Source organism: Sinocyclocheilus anshuiensis, unplaced genomic scaffold (genome assembly GCF_001515605.1).
Source record: "Sinocyclocheilus anshuiensis isolate Anshui unplaced genomic scaffold, SAMN03320099.WGS_v1.1 scaffold58, whole genome shotgun sequence".
Classification (NCBI taxonomy): Eukaryota; Metazoa; Chordata; class Actinopteri; order Cypriniformes; family Cyprinidae; genus Sinocyclocheilus; species Sinocyclocheilus anshuiensis.
In genome coordinates, this window is record NW_015547688.1 from 803,933 (window position 1) to 822,911 (window position 18,979).

Sequence of the window (18,979 nt, forward strand, 5' to 3'; positions counted from 1 at the left end):
ATAAATTGCATAAACAATTATGAACAAAACAGCATCACGTATTTATGCATTGCTTAATACAAAGAGCCGAAGTGCCATTCACACAGATTGCATTTAAAAACATAGTGTCTGACTTTGTTCCGTGTTTTGTGGCCGGCCGATACCGAGTCAAGCCTGCCGGCTGCCCAGTTCACCCATAACTAAAGGAGGAGCACGAAGAGAAAAGGACTGTTCTCTGCCTTCATCCTAGCCCCAGAGTTCGCTCCAGTGTCGGCTCCAGCCCCAGAAATTTAAATCCAGGTGTTCACCGTTTATTTCCATTGATCCCAGGTGTGTCTCGTTATCCCCTCATGTTGTCATGTGTTTAAATAGTGTTCTCTGTTTTTAGTTCAGCGTCCGGTATTGTTCATGTCTACCTGTGCTCCGTGAGTTTTCCTTGTTTCCTTATTGTAATTAAACTTCTCTGGCTTGATGTACTCCTCGTCTCCCTCCGTTCCTTGCTCCGTACTCCACTCAGTAGTGCAACCGTGACACACATGAGACGCAGTGAAAAGGAATAAACCTCCACAAATTCGTGACGTGTTTTCTAAACGTTTAAACTGTTTTAACACTGCATGACTTTCTATACATCTCTTCTGTGAGACGCGAGTGCAGCAGTAGTATTTCTCCGTCTAAAAAATGCGCTGAATATGCGTTCTGTGTGAATGGCTTGGTTTCGGTTTTAACCTAATCAAGATCTTCTCCGCATTGAGCTTCTATATTTCTCTAATATTTTGAATGAATAACACAGCAGCGGCGCATCTCATGGGCTAGACTAACAAAACATTAAAATGCAACAACGTCACTTCATCATCACTGCATCTGGCGCGCCACTGATGACGTTCCCTGACGCACTCCTAACATTCAAATGCAAATGTTTATTTTAAATTCGATATTTTGATATTTTAATATTTGTGGTAGCCTCCTATTCACTGCTATAGAAATGTATCCACCTATTATGACTTCCACTGCTGAGAAATCCGGAAATGCAAAAAAGGTCCATAGTTGTTGTTGTTGTTGTAATTATTAAAATAAAATCATCCTTATTAAATATTTTACAGTTCAGTAGTATTAGTGATATTTCTTATTTTGTATTGATTAAATTAGATAATAATTTGATTAGATCATGATAATAATAATAATAATAATAATAATAATAATTTTAACACAAAAAAATAATACATTGAAAATATTGATAATAATTAAATAGTATTTAGATGTGTTTCCCTAATTTTTTATGAAAAAAAAAATGCATATACAGTTTCATGGCCAGAAAAGATATTAATGGCTATTAATTTTAATGGCTAGTAATATGAATGGCGTGTTTTCAAAAGGCAACATATTTCAGGTTTGATGTGGATGAATTGGCACTTACTACTACTGATGGGCTGTTGGGGTCCTGAGACAAAAAAGGTTAGGAAACACTAAAACAGGGCAGGTAGCACAGGGGAGGAACCAGGGCTCATATCATTATGATCTCAGGGCCGATAAGACCAATAATCCTCCAGGCTGTGATAAAGGTGTATGGGGCCATCAGGGGATCTATGCCAGTTTATTCCCCACAAAGCCATTCTCAAAGAGCCAATCTGCAGTGTTGATCAACGTTAACATCAGGCATGATACCACAGACATTTTGCAGTTGGGATCGACCGGACTCAAAACCCTATTGGTCTCTCTGAAATGAAACTAAATAAGAACAGCTATAGTTCTGTGTCCGTCCAAGCTGCAGTTGAGATGTTTACGGGAGTTTACACTCACCATGTGATGGAACAAATCAGATAGACGTCCAATGACACAGTCTTTTACACCAAACGTGTTGTGTCACTGAATGCTGGACAATGACAGCTAGCAAAATATTGGCCCTTTTCCAAAATCTAGTGATCTGCCTCACTGCCTACGTGGGCAACTTCCCTCTAAAGCATCCTAACCATCATGGCATCTCAAATAATTCTTAAAAACATCCCAAATAAGCCAAACATGCACTGCATGACTGAAAATATCTCCCCGTGGACACCTGATCGCTGACTAGGTGCGTCAATTTCGAGATCATTCTTCTCCCTGATCCTTGAATACTTTCTGCACGAATTTGCTCGCATGCAAACAGGAGAGCTGATTTGTGAGAACAGCTCAACAAACAAGTCATCTCACTGGAGAACTTCAGTGGACGGGTCTGTGACTTCTTGTATCAAACTAGCCATCAACTTGAATCAATCAAAGGCAACATGCTGTAGTTCTGTAGTAGTACAGTACATATTTGGCTATTGGCAGCAACACAAATAGCGCTCTGCATAGGAGACTTTGACGTTGCTGCTAAGGGAATACTGCAATACTCTTTAAGCATAAAAAATAAAAAGGGCTGAAATGTTTGATGAATTATATCCCAATATTTAATTTAATTAAAATTAAGGGGGCAGTATTTAATTGTTATTGTTTTGGAGAAGTGAAATACTACCCAATATTTAATTTAGATTTATTTGTAAATGGATATAACTACGGAACCATTTGTCCGATTAACTTGAAAATTGGCATGCAGTGTCTTTGTCCAAAGTTTTTTTTTTTTTTTGAGGACATTCACATATCTTGAAAAACCTGGCTGCCATTGGCAAATCAATGTTCTCATTTTAAATAGTAGACATAACATTTTAATTGACTGGAATTTTTAATATTGAATTAATTTATATTATATTATATATACATTTATATCTATTTTTCACATTATTTATTTATTTATTTTATTTTCATTTATTTTCCACAGATCATTGCAGTGCATCCTGGAATTGAATTCTCCACAAAGGATACATGCACTGCTGCATTGAATTTAAAACAAGGTATGTTAGGAAGCCGCTTAATTTAGTATGCTTGATCCTTGAAAAAGAGCAGTTTATCTAGATTTATTTTCTGGCTAAAGGGATAGTTCACCCAAAAATGTAAATTCTGTTATCCTTTACTCACCCGTACATCATCCAAAATGTCTGCGCACGAATGTTAAGCTCCAAACAAATTCCATTTGTCATCATTTATTTTTAATTTACTATTTACTTTTCACAATTATTACCATCTATTACACAAATTTTCCATTTGTCAGGCTGTGTAGTCCACTATACTGTATATCAATGGAAATTTTGTGCTGCTTATTTCATATGAAACAAAAATATTGCCTTGATTTATTTGACGTTTACTACAGTTTTAACAGGTCACTGCTCAAATCAACAGCAACTTTCAAGTAGTCTTCTCAAATGAGGCAGTGGAATTTTACTCTACTAAAGTGGAGCAGCTGATTATTGAGAAACATAAAGGGTAAATGATTTTAGAGAGGAATGAAAAATGGATGGACATTTGCAAGCCAACAGCTCTAACAAAATACCAGTTACTTTCAAATCAACGGACTCTTAAACTCCAAGATGGCATCTGATTGCAGCACATTAAAATATAGTCGCTGCAAAAAACAAAAAAAAAAGTAATACAATTCCACTTTTTTTCTATAGCTGTACTGAGACATTCTCAGCAACTCACAGAAAGCCAGATGAGAGAATGGCGTGCTGTCTTTCACCTGTGGCAGGAAGCTCTGCTCACACGTCTGCTCAAGCCCCCATTAAGAACAGCAAAGATTTAAACTGTCAATCAGACACCAAAGGGAAGACTGCAGAGCTTTCACATTCAATTACAGTGGGACAAGCTCTTGCGTGAGCGCTCGCTTCTCTATGGCCAATGTAAAAATAGAAAGACATATTTTTCAGCTAGATATCTCAATCTTGTATACAATATTTTCTAAATTCTTGACAATTTATGAGATGATGTTTATGATGAATACAGTATATAAAGATCATATATATTTTATCATATCTAAATTCTTTTCCACTCAACTTACAATCAAATGAATGAGCCAATGGTTATTTAAAACACTGTTATGAATAAACTCCACTTCATCTAACTACCTGTTAAGTTGTTTATGTGCCATTTAATTCTATGTGATTTTTTTTCCTCTTTGTACTGAAATGTTTTTTGCACTCCACTGTGTTTAAATGAACATACTACAGCTGATTTATAATTTGCTTCTTGAATTTTCAACCATATCTTGTGTCTATATGTGTTGTTGTCTTGGCAACTAACTCCCTTGTGCACCATTGCACCATCAACACATTACTCAGGGGAAAAATAAAAAATGTGTTCGCATTTAAATTAAGATTTTTATGGGTACCCTAAGTTATCCAAACCCACGTCTCTCAATTATTCTTGCATTATGTGTACATTCTGTGGCTGAAATCTGAACTCTTTAAAATTTCAAATTTGAACAACTATGTTTATTTTTAGTGCATGGAGCAGCTGTATACTATTTAATCCATTACATTTTACAATCTAGACAAAAGAATGGGATATTAAACATCAGCTAATACATCAACAACACTTTAATGATATACATCACACCATTTACAATTCTACTTGTGTCTAATGACTGCATACAAAATACAAAAGCAAGATGATGATTCAGTTTCAGGGCAAAATGCTCTTTTTCATTGTCAGACAAACAAATGAATAATTAAATACAAAAACTGCGCCCTCTGAGAGCTACTTTACCACCCATAACATCTGTTGAGACATAGCTACAGGTGTTGAACTAGCTATAAGACATGAACAGAGATCTGCAAGCAGGAAAAAAAGGTAGAAACGTTAAATCAAAAGCTTAAAAAGCCCAAACAGCCACTATATCGCAATTCAAATCCACAGTAAGCCATTACGCAGACTAAATTACAAAAATGATACGATTTAGTATATTTAAAAAAAAAATCCTGTTACACTATAACGCAGGTGTAAAGCAAGACTAAACAACATATACATTGACTTGTACTCACAGGTAACAGAATAACGCTAGTAATAGTTCCTACTCAAGCTTATTAGACTGTAATTCACAATGTTAAATGAAAGAATACAATTCAGGCAACACAATTCACGTATAAATCCATAGAAAGGCATCTCACCTGTGGATTTCTCATTCACTGCTGTGCGATGCTCCGGCGACTGTTTCTGTGCGTCTCTCAGACTTTTCTTCGCCCATCCAAATCTACGCAACTGGTTGGTGGTATATCCCCTTTAAGTCGGGAGATGTCAACTAAGCAATAAACGTTCATTTGTCCTCATCTGATGACAGGAAAACGTTTTAATTTCTCCGAGACGTTTCCGTCTGCTCTTGTGCGCGCCGGTATGAGCTATATATGGTAAACGGAAGTGCAAGACTACTTTGCATGCCCCGAGCTGTTGCTGAGGGGCTGTCAGCCGCTTTGCCAAGAAAGAACAGCTTTTCCGTGTTTTATACTATTATAGAGCAGGAAAATGGTTTAGTTTTTATGCGTAGATCATGTGGTGCAACATGAAATAAAAAAAGACTTCGTTATGCAAAACGTGTATAAACGTCCAGAAAGTGTGAGTATTTGTAGCTACAGCAAGTCATCTGCTTTGTATGGAGAATAATAGATTCTCTATAAGCGTTGCATGAGTATTGCCTGCCAAACAGATGAATATCACAGTCTGGACAGCCTACAATTTTATAAATCAGCCCAATTAATTTACTCTCCCTTACTGTGGGTTTGCCAGCATTGCATAACTAGGGCAAATTTCACAAAACCTCCTTAAAACCTCTAGGCTATTGTTTTCAGAGCTCACTGAAAGAAAGCCACAGCCAAGACTTGGCATTTATGTAGGTCTCCTCTATGTTGTTCCAATTAGACAACCCAGTAGGAGGAGGTGCTACCCTGCAGACAGTAGATCTGAGACATTTATTAGTATGAGTAAAACAGAAGCGTGGACTCGAGCTCCCAAACAGTCTCATGCTGTCACAGACCAAACGTGTGTTCATGCACATGCATGTGAGAATATGAGAAAACATGATGCTTTTAGTGCTCAAGGCCAGAGGAAAAAAAAAAAACACACACACAGAACATTGAGGAGTCTTTGTAGATCACAAGAGGAAAATTACCTCCACTCGAAGAACATCGCTGAGATGTTTTGTTCCTTATTCTGTTGTGTTTCTAATTTAAATGTGTGCACGTGACAGGCTATATGGGGGAGTTCTTTCAAATTGGCCCACTCCCTCACTAGGCTGATCTTATTGAGCTGTGGTTATTGATTACCGGTTTTTCAGCGTAGGAAACCAGATTAGATTAGTGTCAACACAGCTATTGGATAAGCCAATGTCAGTCTCAAAAGACAGATCTGGCAAGTAAATTCAGGAAATTAAAACACAATCTTTGCCAAATGCCAGTTGTTCATTTTGTTTAATGTCCCACACAAGAGCTTTTAAACTCAAGAAGAACCCAGATGATTCAATCACGGGCCATTTTTGTTCAAAGAATTGTGGAAACCTGGGGCCGAAGGTCCTAATTAATTCTGTAAACCCTTTTTTTTTTTTTTTTAATGAAACAGTTTATTGAAAACAAAATGTATATATAAAAAAATGTTATAGTATAGCAAACTTACATAAAATGCATAATAATATCAGTTGTCACTCTGTATCTCCCAATAAATGTCTTACTAAGATGATATTTAAATGCTTAGTTTTATGATCAAAGCTCTGTAGTTTTTATTGTGGGGGTGAAAACATATGCAACACACACACACAGACAAAAAGTTTCCTCAAAACCTGCTGTATCATATTCGATGCTCACCTTGAACATAATATTTCTGAAAATTATGTATGGATAATCAAGTAAAGTTGCTTCAGTCCATTAAGTGGTGACTCTTTAAATATTATTAACAATGTGAAAGATATTCTTATGTTTACTTTATAAAAAATTAGTAAAGGTTTCACAACAAAAAAGAATCACGACCCGAAGCGGGAGGTTTTTACAATTACAGTATATCAAAATCCAAAATATAAACTATCAGTCAATTGATAATGCATGTAGTAGATTGTGTACAACAGGTTTTTCAGCAGTTTCAATCATGCTGATAATTCAGAGACCTTAGCTAATTTGCATATCAAATATGATACAGTACGGTTTATAGAGTTAGCTTCTCAATTGTTTATCCCACAGAAATGAGATTGAATGGAGTGTCTTGAAGTCTGATTTTTAGATTTTTCGCCTCAGAAAAAGACCTCCACATGTGTTTCCTTTAAAGGGGTCATATGATGTTGCTAAAAAGAATGCGGTTTAAGGTTCGAAAAACACATTATTTTCCACATACTGTACATTATTGTTTCTCCTCTATGCCCCGCCTTTCTGAAACGCGTCGATTTTTACAAAGCTCATCGGTCTGAAAAGCGAGGTGTGCTCTGATTGGCCAGCTATCCAGTGCGTTGTGATTGGCCGAATACCTCAAGCTTGTGACGAAAATGTTATGCCCCTCACCATACTGTTGATGCCCTGTCCGGCCAGAGCGACGAGACAAGTGAAATCGCATCATATGACCCATTTAAAAACAATGTATCAAACTATGTTCTGATTTGCTAAGTTGCTAAGATAAGTCTCAGATAAGTCTTCAAATGTCAGATCCCAGTATGAGCTCTCATCAAAATCTCCCAAATCAAATGATCTGAGATGATTCATTTTATAGCTCTTTACTTTTACTGTATCAACAATGTCTATTTATATTGTACATCAGGAATTTTAGGAGAAACATTTGACACAAATTTGATACTTAGCTGAGAAAGCAGAACTGAGAAGTCTGTAAACGATGAAATAGCAACTATTGAGTTCTGCTGAATTGATCTCAAACCTTGCACACACTCTCAAGAAAAGTGTCTGACAAGGGTTGACTGATTTTTTTTTTTTTTGTACAGAAGATAAAAGTAGATGATCAGATGTTTCTAGACTCAGTTCAATTTGTGTCTTTTATTGCTACATCAGACCCTGTCTTAGGACATTTCACTATACTTGTCATCCACGTATGAAGCCTCAGAATTCACGGCGAAGAGGCGACGCAAAGTGTCACTTCACCCCCTCCGTCTCGATCCTTATACCCCGCCACCACCCGTACCCCTCACCCATCTACACCACCCACGTCTCCACTGCCTTTCCTCGCTACTAAAAATAGGCTCGGACAAATTAATTACGTAGCTGCTGGAGTGAGGTGCCTCTCAGTACACTGAAATGATTCTTTAGCAGAGCCAATAAAACAAAGCACCAGCCGGGCATCTCTTCTCAGCAACGGATTTCCAAACGGCTGGAAGAAGCTCTAAACGGCTTTACCTGCATGCAAGAATGTGGGATAGGAGGATGTGTCTAACGGTTATTTATTTTCATTGATTTCACAGCTGTGCTGAAATCAAACACCTGGCTTGAATGCTGGAATGGATTGGGATTGTCGCCACCCAACATCTTAGGGAAGCTGCTTTGAACTGCAGTCTGTCAAGATAGAAGCTAACCATATAATTAAACAAGCTACTGTATTAAATTAGCAGTTAGCTATTCTACACAAGCAAGAAGTATAGCTTACTACTCTGATGTAACTTGGGGGGTGATATATTTGATATGTAAAAAATATGTTTTAATTTTTTTAAAATGAAAATTTCTAATTATCCGATGATGATTCATAACTTACAAGGCATATTTTTGCTGGTAAAAACAAAAAAAAAACAATGAAGGATTTAAAATGAATAATCTCATTTAGAGAGTTTTTTAGTATGGGAAACAAACTTTGAAAATGTGTGAAGACAAATATCAACACATGATGTTATGCAGACTTTTTAAAAAAAAATGTTATATATCTATGAGTTAAATCTATCTCAAAAATGCTTTTGTATATACTTTTTATAAATACTTTTTGTCTCATTTCCATATCTCACACACTTCTGAGACTAAATTTTGTTATATTGCTTATTGATGAACCAAGCAGCATCTTATTCATCTGGAAGTTTATGCAACTAAAATGTTTTTAATTGATTTAAAATGTTCCAGAGTAATATTTATGTTGTTTTGTTAGAAAAAGTATATGTAACATTCATAAATTTGACTGAGCAGTCATTTATTAAATAAAAGGAGAGTAAATCCAGTTGATATTGGTAATTCTTAAATTTTATTTTCTTATACATTTAATTTAATTTCATAATTATATATTAATTATATGTCTTATGCAGATTTTACATTCATTATGAGGGTTAAAATCATTTTCGGAAAAGCTGCACTACACACACACACACACACACACACACACACACAACGTACAGTTTATTTCTTTAAAGGTTCTCGAACTGTCTCTTAGTTTAGTTGGGGAAGGGATTAAAAACAATATTAAAATACATCAGTGTATTTTCTGAAGATAACATGGTTCTCAACCTTTTTGCCCCCAGGGCCCCCACACAAGACTTTTTGACCTCAGAAAAGCATCAAAGTGATTCAAAACAGCTTTTGACATTGTAGTAAATACCCATTCATAGCAAACATATGAGAGTGGAGTAACATATCAAAAATCTGAGGAGAAAGGGGTTCCTCTTATGGTTCTACAGAGCACCTTCAAAGATAGGTGCTAGCCTATAGCACTTAAACTGGTTCCCCTATGATTACGAGCCAATGAACCACCTTTAGTGCTATTTAGCACCATTATTTTAGAGCAGGGGTGCCCAACCCTGCTCCTGGCGATCGACTGTCCTGCAAAGTTCAGCTCCAACCCTAATCAAACACACCTGAAGCAACTAATTAGGGTCTTCAGGATCACTTAAAAATTAAAGGCAGGTGTCTTTGATTAGAGTTGGAGCTAAACTTTGCAGGACAGTCGATCGCCAGGAGCAGGGTTGGGCACCCCTGTTTTAGAGTATAGTTTGAATACAGTTAAACTACTTTAGCTAATTTAGTAGCATCACTACCTTACTCCCCAGCATGGAGCAGCTATAAAGCACAAAAAAACTTAATTTACAGCCAACAGCTCATTCTGTTACGATACATTTGGCTCCAGTGCTGACTAGTTACATCTAATATTTCCAATTTAGTCATTTATAGATGCATTAGCATTGAAACAGACTTTCCACAACAACTAAAACATGTTAAAAGTCATAAAAACCATAATTAAGAGTATGAGGCACTGTTATTGAGCCATAACCCAATGTAATGAGATCCACTGGACTACAGCACGCAGGTTTCTTTCTTTTTGAGTGCATGCCAAGTGGTCAGGTCAGAATGAATTAGATTTGAACAGGATGCTACTGTGTTGTTTTCCTGCAAACACTGAGTGCTTGTAACATGAAGAATTAGGGCCTGGACTTTATAAATAGCCATTCACCACAATTGATGGGTCCTTTGAAGCTCTAGAGGTTTCCACTTCCACCAGCCCACTTGTGGTGCGAAGTATTGTTTTGTATTCAAATATATCACAAGTTTGAAAGCATCAAATGGAAATATTTCTTTCAAGCTTCCCTCAGACTGCACTCAAAGCTTTCGTGGATTGAATCGTCATCGCACAGGCGTCTCCTCCTTTGTGTAATAGTAAGCAGTCATATATTAGGGGGTTATTCAGTGCTGCCACAAGTGATCATATGATAGAGCCTCAAAGAACATTACATAATCTAAAGAAAAGCTGCATAAGATAGAAAACTGCTTTCTTGTAGAAGACCTTAGAATTTAAAAAGAAAAAAAGACCTAAATATTATTTCAATTATTTATTTCTTCTTTTTTTTTTTTTTTTTTGAACGGAGCTATTACATTTCAAGACATTAAGTTACAACTTGGATATACAAGTTGCAAATATTAAATATAAAGTCAAATGGGAGAAATAAAAATGGCAATGACCTCTTCCAATTCTGCAGCAGAAACAGGTTTCCATACATAAAGGAAAGCTGGAGGAAGCTGAAATAGATTTCGTACGTTTCATATTAAAAATAAATATGACCAAAACAATCATATAGAAGCAACTTTATATATTGCGATTCTGAGTTTTTACTCACAATTGTATTTTTTCTGAGAAAAATAGTCAGTTGTAAGATATAAGGTTAGAAGTGCAAAATATAAAGATGCAACAATCTTCCATATGATTGTCTTTCTGTAATATCTATTTTTAATAAGGGGTTTACAAAATCTATTTCAGCCCCCTCCAGCTTTATGAATTGTGAGGTGTAATCTCACAATAGCAAGATATGGAGTCACAATTCTAAGAAGTAAAGTCTGAATCGTGAGAGGGAAAAAAACAATAGAACTGTGAAATGTGAACTCAGAATTCGTTGGGGGAAAAATGCAAGATTTAGAATTGTGAGATATAAACTCAGAATTGCAAGCAAAAGTCAGAATTGCGAGAAAGAAAGAAAAAAAATAAAATGTTTATATATATATATATATATATATACATACAATTTACATTTGTTTGATGATCTGAAACACTAAAGTGTGACAAACATGCAAAAAAATAAGAAATCAGGAAGGGGGCCAACACTTTTTCACACCACTGTAGGTACTAATTTGTACAATGTACCTTTAAAGCACTAATGCACTTTTTGTGGGTCAATAAGGTACAAAGTTATACCTTTTGAAAGGGTACTGTCCCAGTGTCAGCTTTTATAGCCTACCTTTTTTCTGAGTGTACTGCAGGGCTACATCAATGGCTAAAACAGTTTAATTCTGCCAGATACTAGACACAAGTGCTCACATACTTTTTCCATTAATTATTTTGGTTGTACAAAGCATTTGTTCATTAAAAACACAGAACTGCCAAATGTTGTGCATGTTGCTAATTGAATAAGTCCGTGGTGGACGACTGCAGATATATGTTGGTTTTTGATCAGAGGAAAAGGTTCACAATGACCCTTCCGTCTGTTTCCATGGGCACAACATTAGTGCACTGCCCCAGCTGGATCAGATTTGAAGCACCGACCCCATGCACAGCATCTTTAAAACAAATACAGCTTTACTTTAAAGTGAAACAACATGCAATAGGATCTAGCATTGGTTTGGAAAGGGAATGCAATAATGCATCAACGGTATTTCTCTTCCTGGTCTTGGACTGTCTGTGACACCCGAACATGCAGACTAAAATTTTCCCATTACATCCGGTGATTACTATATGGATATTACATGCAGCGATTCTGGATACAGAGAAAATAAGTCATTTAGAAATGAAATTGATGTCAGGAGTAAAAGGTCTCTAAATGGCAATCAGCATTTATGAAACGTGACTGAGAAAAATAATCAACGCCACCCTTCCAGAAATGGGGAGAGAATTGCGTCAATGTCAATGATGTGGGTAGAGCACTGTTAATGATTTAATTTGCATTGCAGAACTGTCATTTGCATTGTGTTAATCTTATTTAACCAGCTACTCAAAGATGGCAATCAACAAGGTTACTGTAAGACACACAAATGACTCTAAAAGGTTCTGGAGACATTTTTGTATTATACATTGTAATTAGCAAAATGCAGATTGATGCATATGCTTTCAAAAGCCTATTGTGTGCCATGAAACTCAACGTGCACATTAATGTCCAATCAGATTTTAAGTTGTTTTTTTTTTCCATGCAAAACAAGCCAGCATAATTCTAGTGCATTGCTATGTGGTTGTTAGCCCATTTTTGTGGTTGCTAGTGGTCTACTTACTACCCTAAATCAAAGAGTTCCTCTAAACCACTATGATATTCCGATCCTTATAGCTCAGTACTTTCAGTGTAAATCAATTAGATTTTTTTAGCCATTTTATCATCGGCCAGGGAAAAAAAAAAAAAATCATAACTTAGAAAGGTAATTGAACACCTGTCCTTAAAGATCTGCAAGATATGAAAGAACAGTTCACTCCCCCCCAAAAAATTGCTGGCAATTTTCTCGTGTAAAGGCGCTTGTTTGGAGAAATTTAGCATTCACCACCTGTTCACCAATGGATGCTCTGCAGTGAATGTGTGCCATCAGTACGGGAGTCCAAACAGCTTATAAAAGCATTACAATAATCTATAAAAAAAAAAATCCACAACTCCAGTCCATCAATTAACGTCATATGAAGTGAAAAGTTGCATTTGTTAGAAACTAATCCATTCTTAAGACGTTTTTAAACTTCAAACGGTTCCGAGTCCTCTGTCCATAATATTGCTTTCTCCAATAAAGAAACAAACTCCTCTACATCTTGGATGACCTGAGGGGGAGTAAATATTCAGCAATTTTAGCGTGTACTATTCTTTCAGGTATAATTTTTTATTGATAAAAGGATGAGCTACATCCCAAAATTGGTAAGGTTTTTGACAAATCAACAGTAGTAGTTTGCCTTTACAGCTACGACTAATTACAGTGTGGCAGCTTTAGTAAAGCTGAGATTTTGGATTTAATTTTAAGTGCATAAAGCCAAAAATTTTAAAGTATCAAAATATGCTTTCAAAAAGAGTTAAACCCAGTAATTACCAAGAAGTTACACTCTAGCAATCTCCTCCTGCAATTAGCAGAATAACATCTTAAGTGGGTCTTTCTGTCTCTATACTGACATGATCCCCCCCCTTAACAGTTTCCTTACAGCTCAGGCTGTAGAAATCATGCAGAAAATATTCATAATCGTGCTGACCCTGCGAGAGACTGGAGTCCAGGGTTTTTCCTCATTCTTTCAGAACAGCCTTGACAAGCTCACAGTACCTGCAATTCTCATGAGAATGAGAGCAGTAAGAACACCTTACCAAGTTAATGTCAGCGTGATTAAACATTACCTTTGTGAGGAAGAATACATATTTAGCATGGAAATTCCCGATTTAACTTCTCATTTCAATTGGGAGTCTTATCAAATTCAAGGCCAGCCATTGTTACACCTTTAACATTCAATAGTGGGCATTTTTCTCATGGGTGTCTGGCTGTTAGATCCCTCCAAACAGCCCAACAAAACACTGACCTTCCAAGTAGGGGTCCTGGTCTGCAGCTGCTATAGGCAGCATCGAGCCTAGAAAGCTTCTGCTAAATCTGATGGCAATAATAAATGAACACCTTCATATTTAATCTGATTGATTCTCAAACCAGGTACCACCACTACATAAGTTCCATCTAATGGCATACAATGCCTCTAATTTATAAAAATTGATCTCATTCAGACTACAAAACATATCCATAAAGCTTAATTAATAACCACCAGTATTCCTGTTATGAAATGATGCAAGATGCTCACCACTCAAGATGGCACTTCACTGTGAGACTGATTACAATATCACTATCATATTCAAAACATGAGTCATAAAACTTCACAAAGCTCACAAATGTTATAACTTTGAAAAAAATATAAAAAACTGATGTTATCACTAATACTACGAATTTAAATTGATATGCACATTAATAACACATTTAGTGAAACGTCTTTTTTAGTCATTTTAAACAATTAAATATCCATAGTTTCAGTTTTCTGGCATCTACAGTCATGGCCAAAAGTTTTGGCAGTGGCAAATTGTGTTTTGCAAAGTTTGCTGCTTAAGCTGTTGTGGTGTTCATTCACATTGTTTCTAGATTGTGTAGAGTGATCAGATACATTTTAAATAATTGCTAAACTTCATTGGCCAAAAAAGAACTTTTCACAAAAAACAAACAAATTTCACAGTTTTTTTTTTTTTTAACCTGACACAAAATGACCAGCTAACATTAATTGACTAATCATATCAGCAGAACGTGAAAGTGTGAATGAGTACTAGTCAGGTGAAATCACTATCATACTAATTAAATTGTAAGAGCAGACTGATTGCTATAAAAGGAGGGAAGAAGCACTTCCAGTCATTGTGTTCTTGTTAGCAATGGTTACCTCCAAAGAAACACATGCAGCCATCATCGCTTTGAATCAAAATGGCCTCACGTGCGAGGAAATTGCTACAAAGAATATTGCACCTGAAAGAACCATTTACCGGATCATCAAGAACTTCAAGGAGAGAGGTTCGACTGCAGTGAAGAAGTCTTCAGGACGTCCCAGAGTGTCCAGCAAGTGCCAGAACCGTCTCCTCCTGAGGAGTCAGCTACGGAATCATGTCACCAGCAGTGCAGAGCTTGCTCAGGAATGGCAGCAGGTTGGAGTGAGAGCATCTGCACGCACAGTGAGGCCAAGAATTTTGGACAATGGCCTGGTGTCAAGGGCAGCAAAGAAGCCACTTCTCTCTAAGAAAAACGTCAAGGACAGACTGAAATTCTGCAGGAATTCTACTGGTGGTTATTTTCTCTCATGAAGCTCCCTTCCGACTCTTTGGGACATCTGGAAAATTGATTGTTCGAAAAAGAAAAGGTGAAGGCTATCATGAGTCCTGTGATGTGCCAACAGTGAAGCATCCTGAGACCATCCATGTGTGGGCTTGCTTTTCAACCAAGGGAGTGGACTCTCTCATAATTCTGCCCAAAAACACTGCCATGAATAAAGAATGGTATCAAAACGTCCTGCAAGAGCGACTTCTTCCAATGATCCATGAGCAATTTGGTGATGATCCATGCATTTTCCAGCATGATGGAGCACCATGTCACAAAGCCAGAGTGATAAAGAAGTGGCTCGAAAATCATTACATTGAAATTTTGGATCCGTGGCCAGGCGACTCCCCCGATCTCAATCCCATAGAGAACCTGTGGTCAGTCCTCAAAAGGTGAGTGGACAAGCAGAAGCCCACAAATTGTGATCAACTCCGAGAACTAATAAGGCAAGAATGGATCGCCATACTTCAGGATTTGGCCCAGAAGCTAATATCCAGCATTCCAGAGCAAATTGCAGAGGTTATGAAGAACAAGGGTCAACACTGTAAATATTGACATTTTTTTGCCAATAAAAGACTAATGCTTTTTTTTTTTTTTCTTCAGTTTACCACAGAAACAGGAGGGGAAAAAAAAAAAAACTAATACTGAAGCAGCAAACTTTGCAAAACACAATTTGTCGCTGCCAAAACTTTTGACCATGACAGTATACAATTTTTTTTTTTTTTTTAGTTATAAGTTGATAAGATTGTTTTTCCCTACTACTTCACATTTTATAAAACACATTACACAATTATTAAATCAGATTTTTTGTTTTCTCATTTCTGCCCATTTTCAAATTTAACTCAAAGAATGACAATAATAACAACAATAAAATCTATATAATTACTGCCATCAATAACAACAGTTTCCAGAGTTGTCATGCATACTGCAGCTCCAGAGACAAGAGTGAACTCAAATTCACAATTTTCGGTGTTTGCTTCCATTCACTATATATGGCAGTAAACCAAACCTCATTCCAGTGGCATTCAAACATTAAAAAGTGACCATGATCAAGAACCATGAGAAGACTTACCTTTCAAGATGGTTGAAATCAATCCAGTCATGAGAAGAACATACCTGCATTCACAACTGGCTTTGTATAAACATTTTATTTACTCTATACACTTACATGAACAAAACACCATATGAACACAAAGAGACTGATGCAGCGGTTAACTAACCATTTGATTCAGAAGTCTTTTACGTTAAGTCTTTTTTTCTTCTTTTGCAAAACACAGACGGCCGAGGCAGCACAACGCTATCATACTGAATGGTACATGCTTAGTACACTGCCTGCATCAGGAATGGAAATCTCTCTACAGACACTAATCCAAAGTAAAGGAAGTATAAAAGTAACATTTTACAGCAGTTGAAATACTGACATTAATAGCAAGGTTTAAATTATTAAAACCATGAAAGAGGCTTAGGAGGCCAGTCTGAAAGAAAACAAAGATTAAGCAAAACGAAAAGCAGTTTTATGCTCATACCTCTGCATCTGTGGAATATCGTTTCTTCTGCATGTGGATGATGTTTGTGCCTTTTTTTGCAAAGATGTAGCACTGTTACCAAGTAACCCCACCCACCGAAAAAAATAAAAAAAAATCCACAACTCACTCAACTTTGTGTGAGCATCTCTGCTGCCCAAATGCAAAAGGAAAAAGGTACTATACAAAAGGCCAAATTTAAAACCCCCAGGAAGAGTTTGTTAGGACGAGCATCAGTGGATTGACAATGGCACGACACATTCATTTCTTTAAGCCCAGCAGTAAATTAGTATGAAGTGGATATGATTTGTAAGGGGGGAGTAACAGGGGCAAGGAGACCTGGTCAAAACCCATTTCCAATACAGTGCGAAATCTTGTGGTTTACGGCGAGAACTTTTTGGCTTGTGCTCGGACCCTTTTTTCATACTCCACTCTGTTTTGGCTGAAACAGAAACGCAAACACAAGATTCATAACAGAGGCAATAAGCATTTCAGTGTCAACAGGCAAGACTATATTTGAGCTGGAGGTGCGTACCAGTAAATTGTGTATGCTTCAGCCTGTGCGGGGTCCTGAATATTTGGTTCATTAAGGAGTTCTTGGATTCCTAGCAAGATCTAGAAATATAAATCAGTTGCGGAGCTTTATGAGATGACACTGCCCTCTTCAGGATTGCATGGAAGACTTGGTTTAAGGGAGATTTTTAGATGCACCACAAATCAATATGACATTTGAAGTTCAATTTAGAAAACAAAAACCTGAAAATGAAATCCAATGAAAATATAATTCATCCTTAAACAATCTTGACCTACACTTATTTTTTGTTATTGGCAGTTCCATTTAAAGAGCATTTAACAACGCGTCCATCAATTTACAAAGCGGTGCAACATTTAAGGACATTTTACAGCTTACCTGCTTGATTGTAATGGCAGGCCTCCAGTCTTTGTCTTCCTCTAATATAGACAAGCATACGGTACCAGACGGATATACATTCGGATGGAATAAAGGGGGCTCAAATTTACCTGTAGAAGTCACATTACAAAACCCAGCCATAATTAGACATGTGCAATGTGCATACTACAAAGTACAAACAAAGGATTAGATCCACTAAACGTCTGATTTACACTTTGGTGGAGAGGAAGGGTAGTCGTCCTTGAACAGCATCCGAAGTTTGAACAAGCCTCCCTCCCACGGTGTCTGAAAAGAAAAAAAAGAAATTAAGTTACCATTATCTTCATTCATAATAAATACAAGTATGGAACGATTTTCCGGACTATTTTCAAATAGAATAGCAAATTGTATTTTCAATTGCGTTTTCAATATGTGGACGCATAAATTGTGACATAATCCAAATGCAATTGAAAATCCTGCATTACCATTTGCATTTTCGCTTTCGCGAACGCACAGTGACTGCCAAATTTCAAATGAAAAAGCAAAGTCCATTTGCAACTGTATTGCCCATGTCTTAGGAGTTACGAGCCTGTCATATTTAAATAGCAATATTAATTACCAGTCTGCTTTTCACTCTCGCTGCGTCCCGCATGTAACCTGCCAAAACTCAAATGGAATCGCAATTCCTTTTGCATTTGAATTTCCGATGTCTACATGGAAAGCTGCCAATCAATGTGAGGGGCCGGGACTATACTAGGGGGCGTGTTTGTATTGGGAGGTGACGTCACTCACAGACGACCGTGCCGAATGCTCTGATCAATGGAGTAATAAAGGCTCCGCTAAAGGCAGCTACCAATCAGTTTCGTACCTGTGTGAACGAACAGACAGTGCAACCTTCTTGGCACAATACATAATTATGTCTTTTTTACCCCAAATGTAGCGATTATCCCCTGCTAAAAGCGGGAGCCACAACGGTACCCACATTAGGTCAATATTCACTATTAACCAAACGCTTTCACCTGTCTCAGCATCTCTCACTGTTTACACTCACACTTTTAATCCGTAATAGAGAGCGTGTCACACCTGCCTCAAGACCTTTTACCGTTTGCACTCCACTTGATGAACTTAAGCAAACAAACAGAGCAAATCTACACGTATTTACCTATTTGCCGCCTATATCTTATTCCTATCTAATAGCCTATGTGCACCTGCCTCAAGAGCTCTCAGTCTGTTTACGATCCGATAGATGCATGTGACAAAACAGAAAATGCTGCTACTCTTACTCTGCCTGCCCCAGATGACACTTCACCAGTCAGATCTAGGTGCAGCTGTCACAGAACACGCCACAGCCAAGGCAAGATAACATTAAAAATCACGTGCATCAATCGCGGTGTCCAGTGGCTGTAAATAGTGAGAGATCTTGAGGCAGGCGCAACGCTTTGGTGCCACGTACGGGA

At 37.1% G+C, this 18,979-nt stretch overlaps 1 protein-coding gene and 1 long non-coding RNA gene across 2 annotated transcripts in view; both read right to left on the minus strand.

Moving 5' to 3' along the window:
- Positions 1–13,184: 13,184 nt before the first annotated feature.
- LOC107703373 (uncharacterized) overlaps positions 13,185–18,979 on the minus strand; it is a 9,609-nt gene continuing 3,814 nt past the window's right edge. The window contains exon 3 of the long non-coding RNA XR_001635835.1: positions 13,185–13,196. This is a non-coding gene — a long non-coding RNA (uncharacterized LOC107703373). The remainder of the gene's footprint in view (positions 13,197–18,979) is intronic.
- LOC107703372 (SUMO-conjugating enzyme UBC9-B-like) overlaps positions 16,240–18,979 on the minus strand; it is a 3,334-nt gene continuing 594 nt past the window's right edge. The window contains exons 2-5 of the mRNA XM_016505976.1: positions 17,756–17,828; positions 17,544–17,653; positions 17,169–17,248; positions 16,240–17,075 (exon numbers count right to left, since the gene is read on the minus strand). Coding sequence (XP_016361462.1) covers positions 17,015–17,075; positions 17,169–17,248; positions 17,544–17,653; positions 17,756–17,828 — 324 coding nt within the window. The 3' untranslated portion in view covers positions 16,240–17,014. The remainder of the gene's footprint in view (positions 17,076–17,168; positions 17,249–17,543; positions 17,654–17,755; positions 17,829–18,979) is intronic.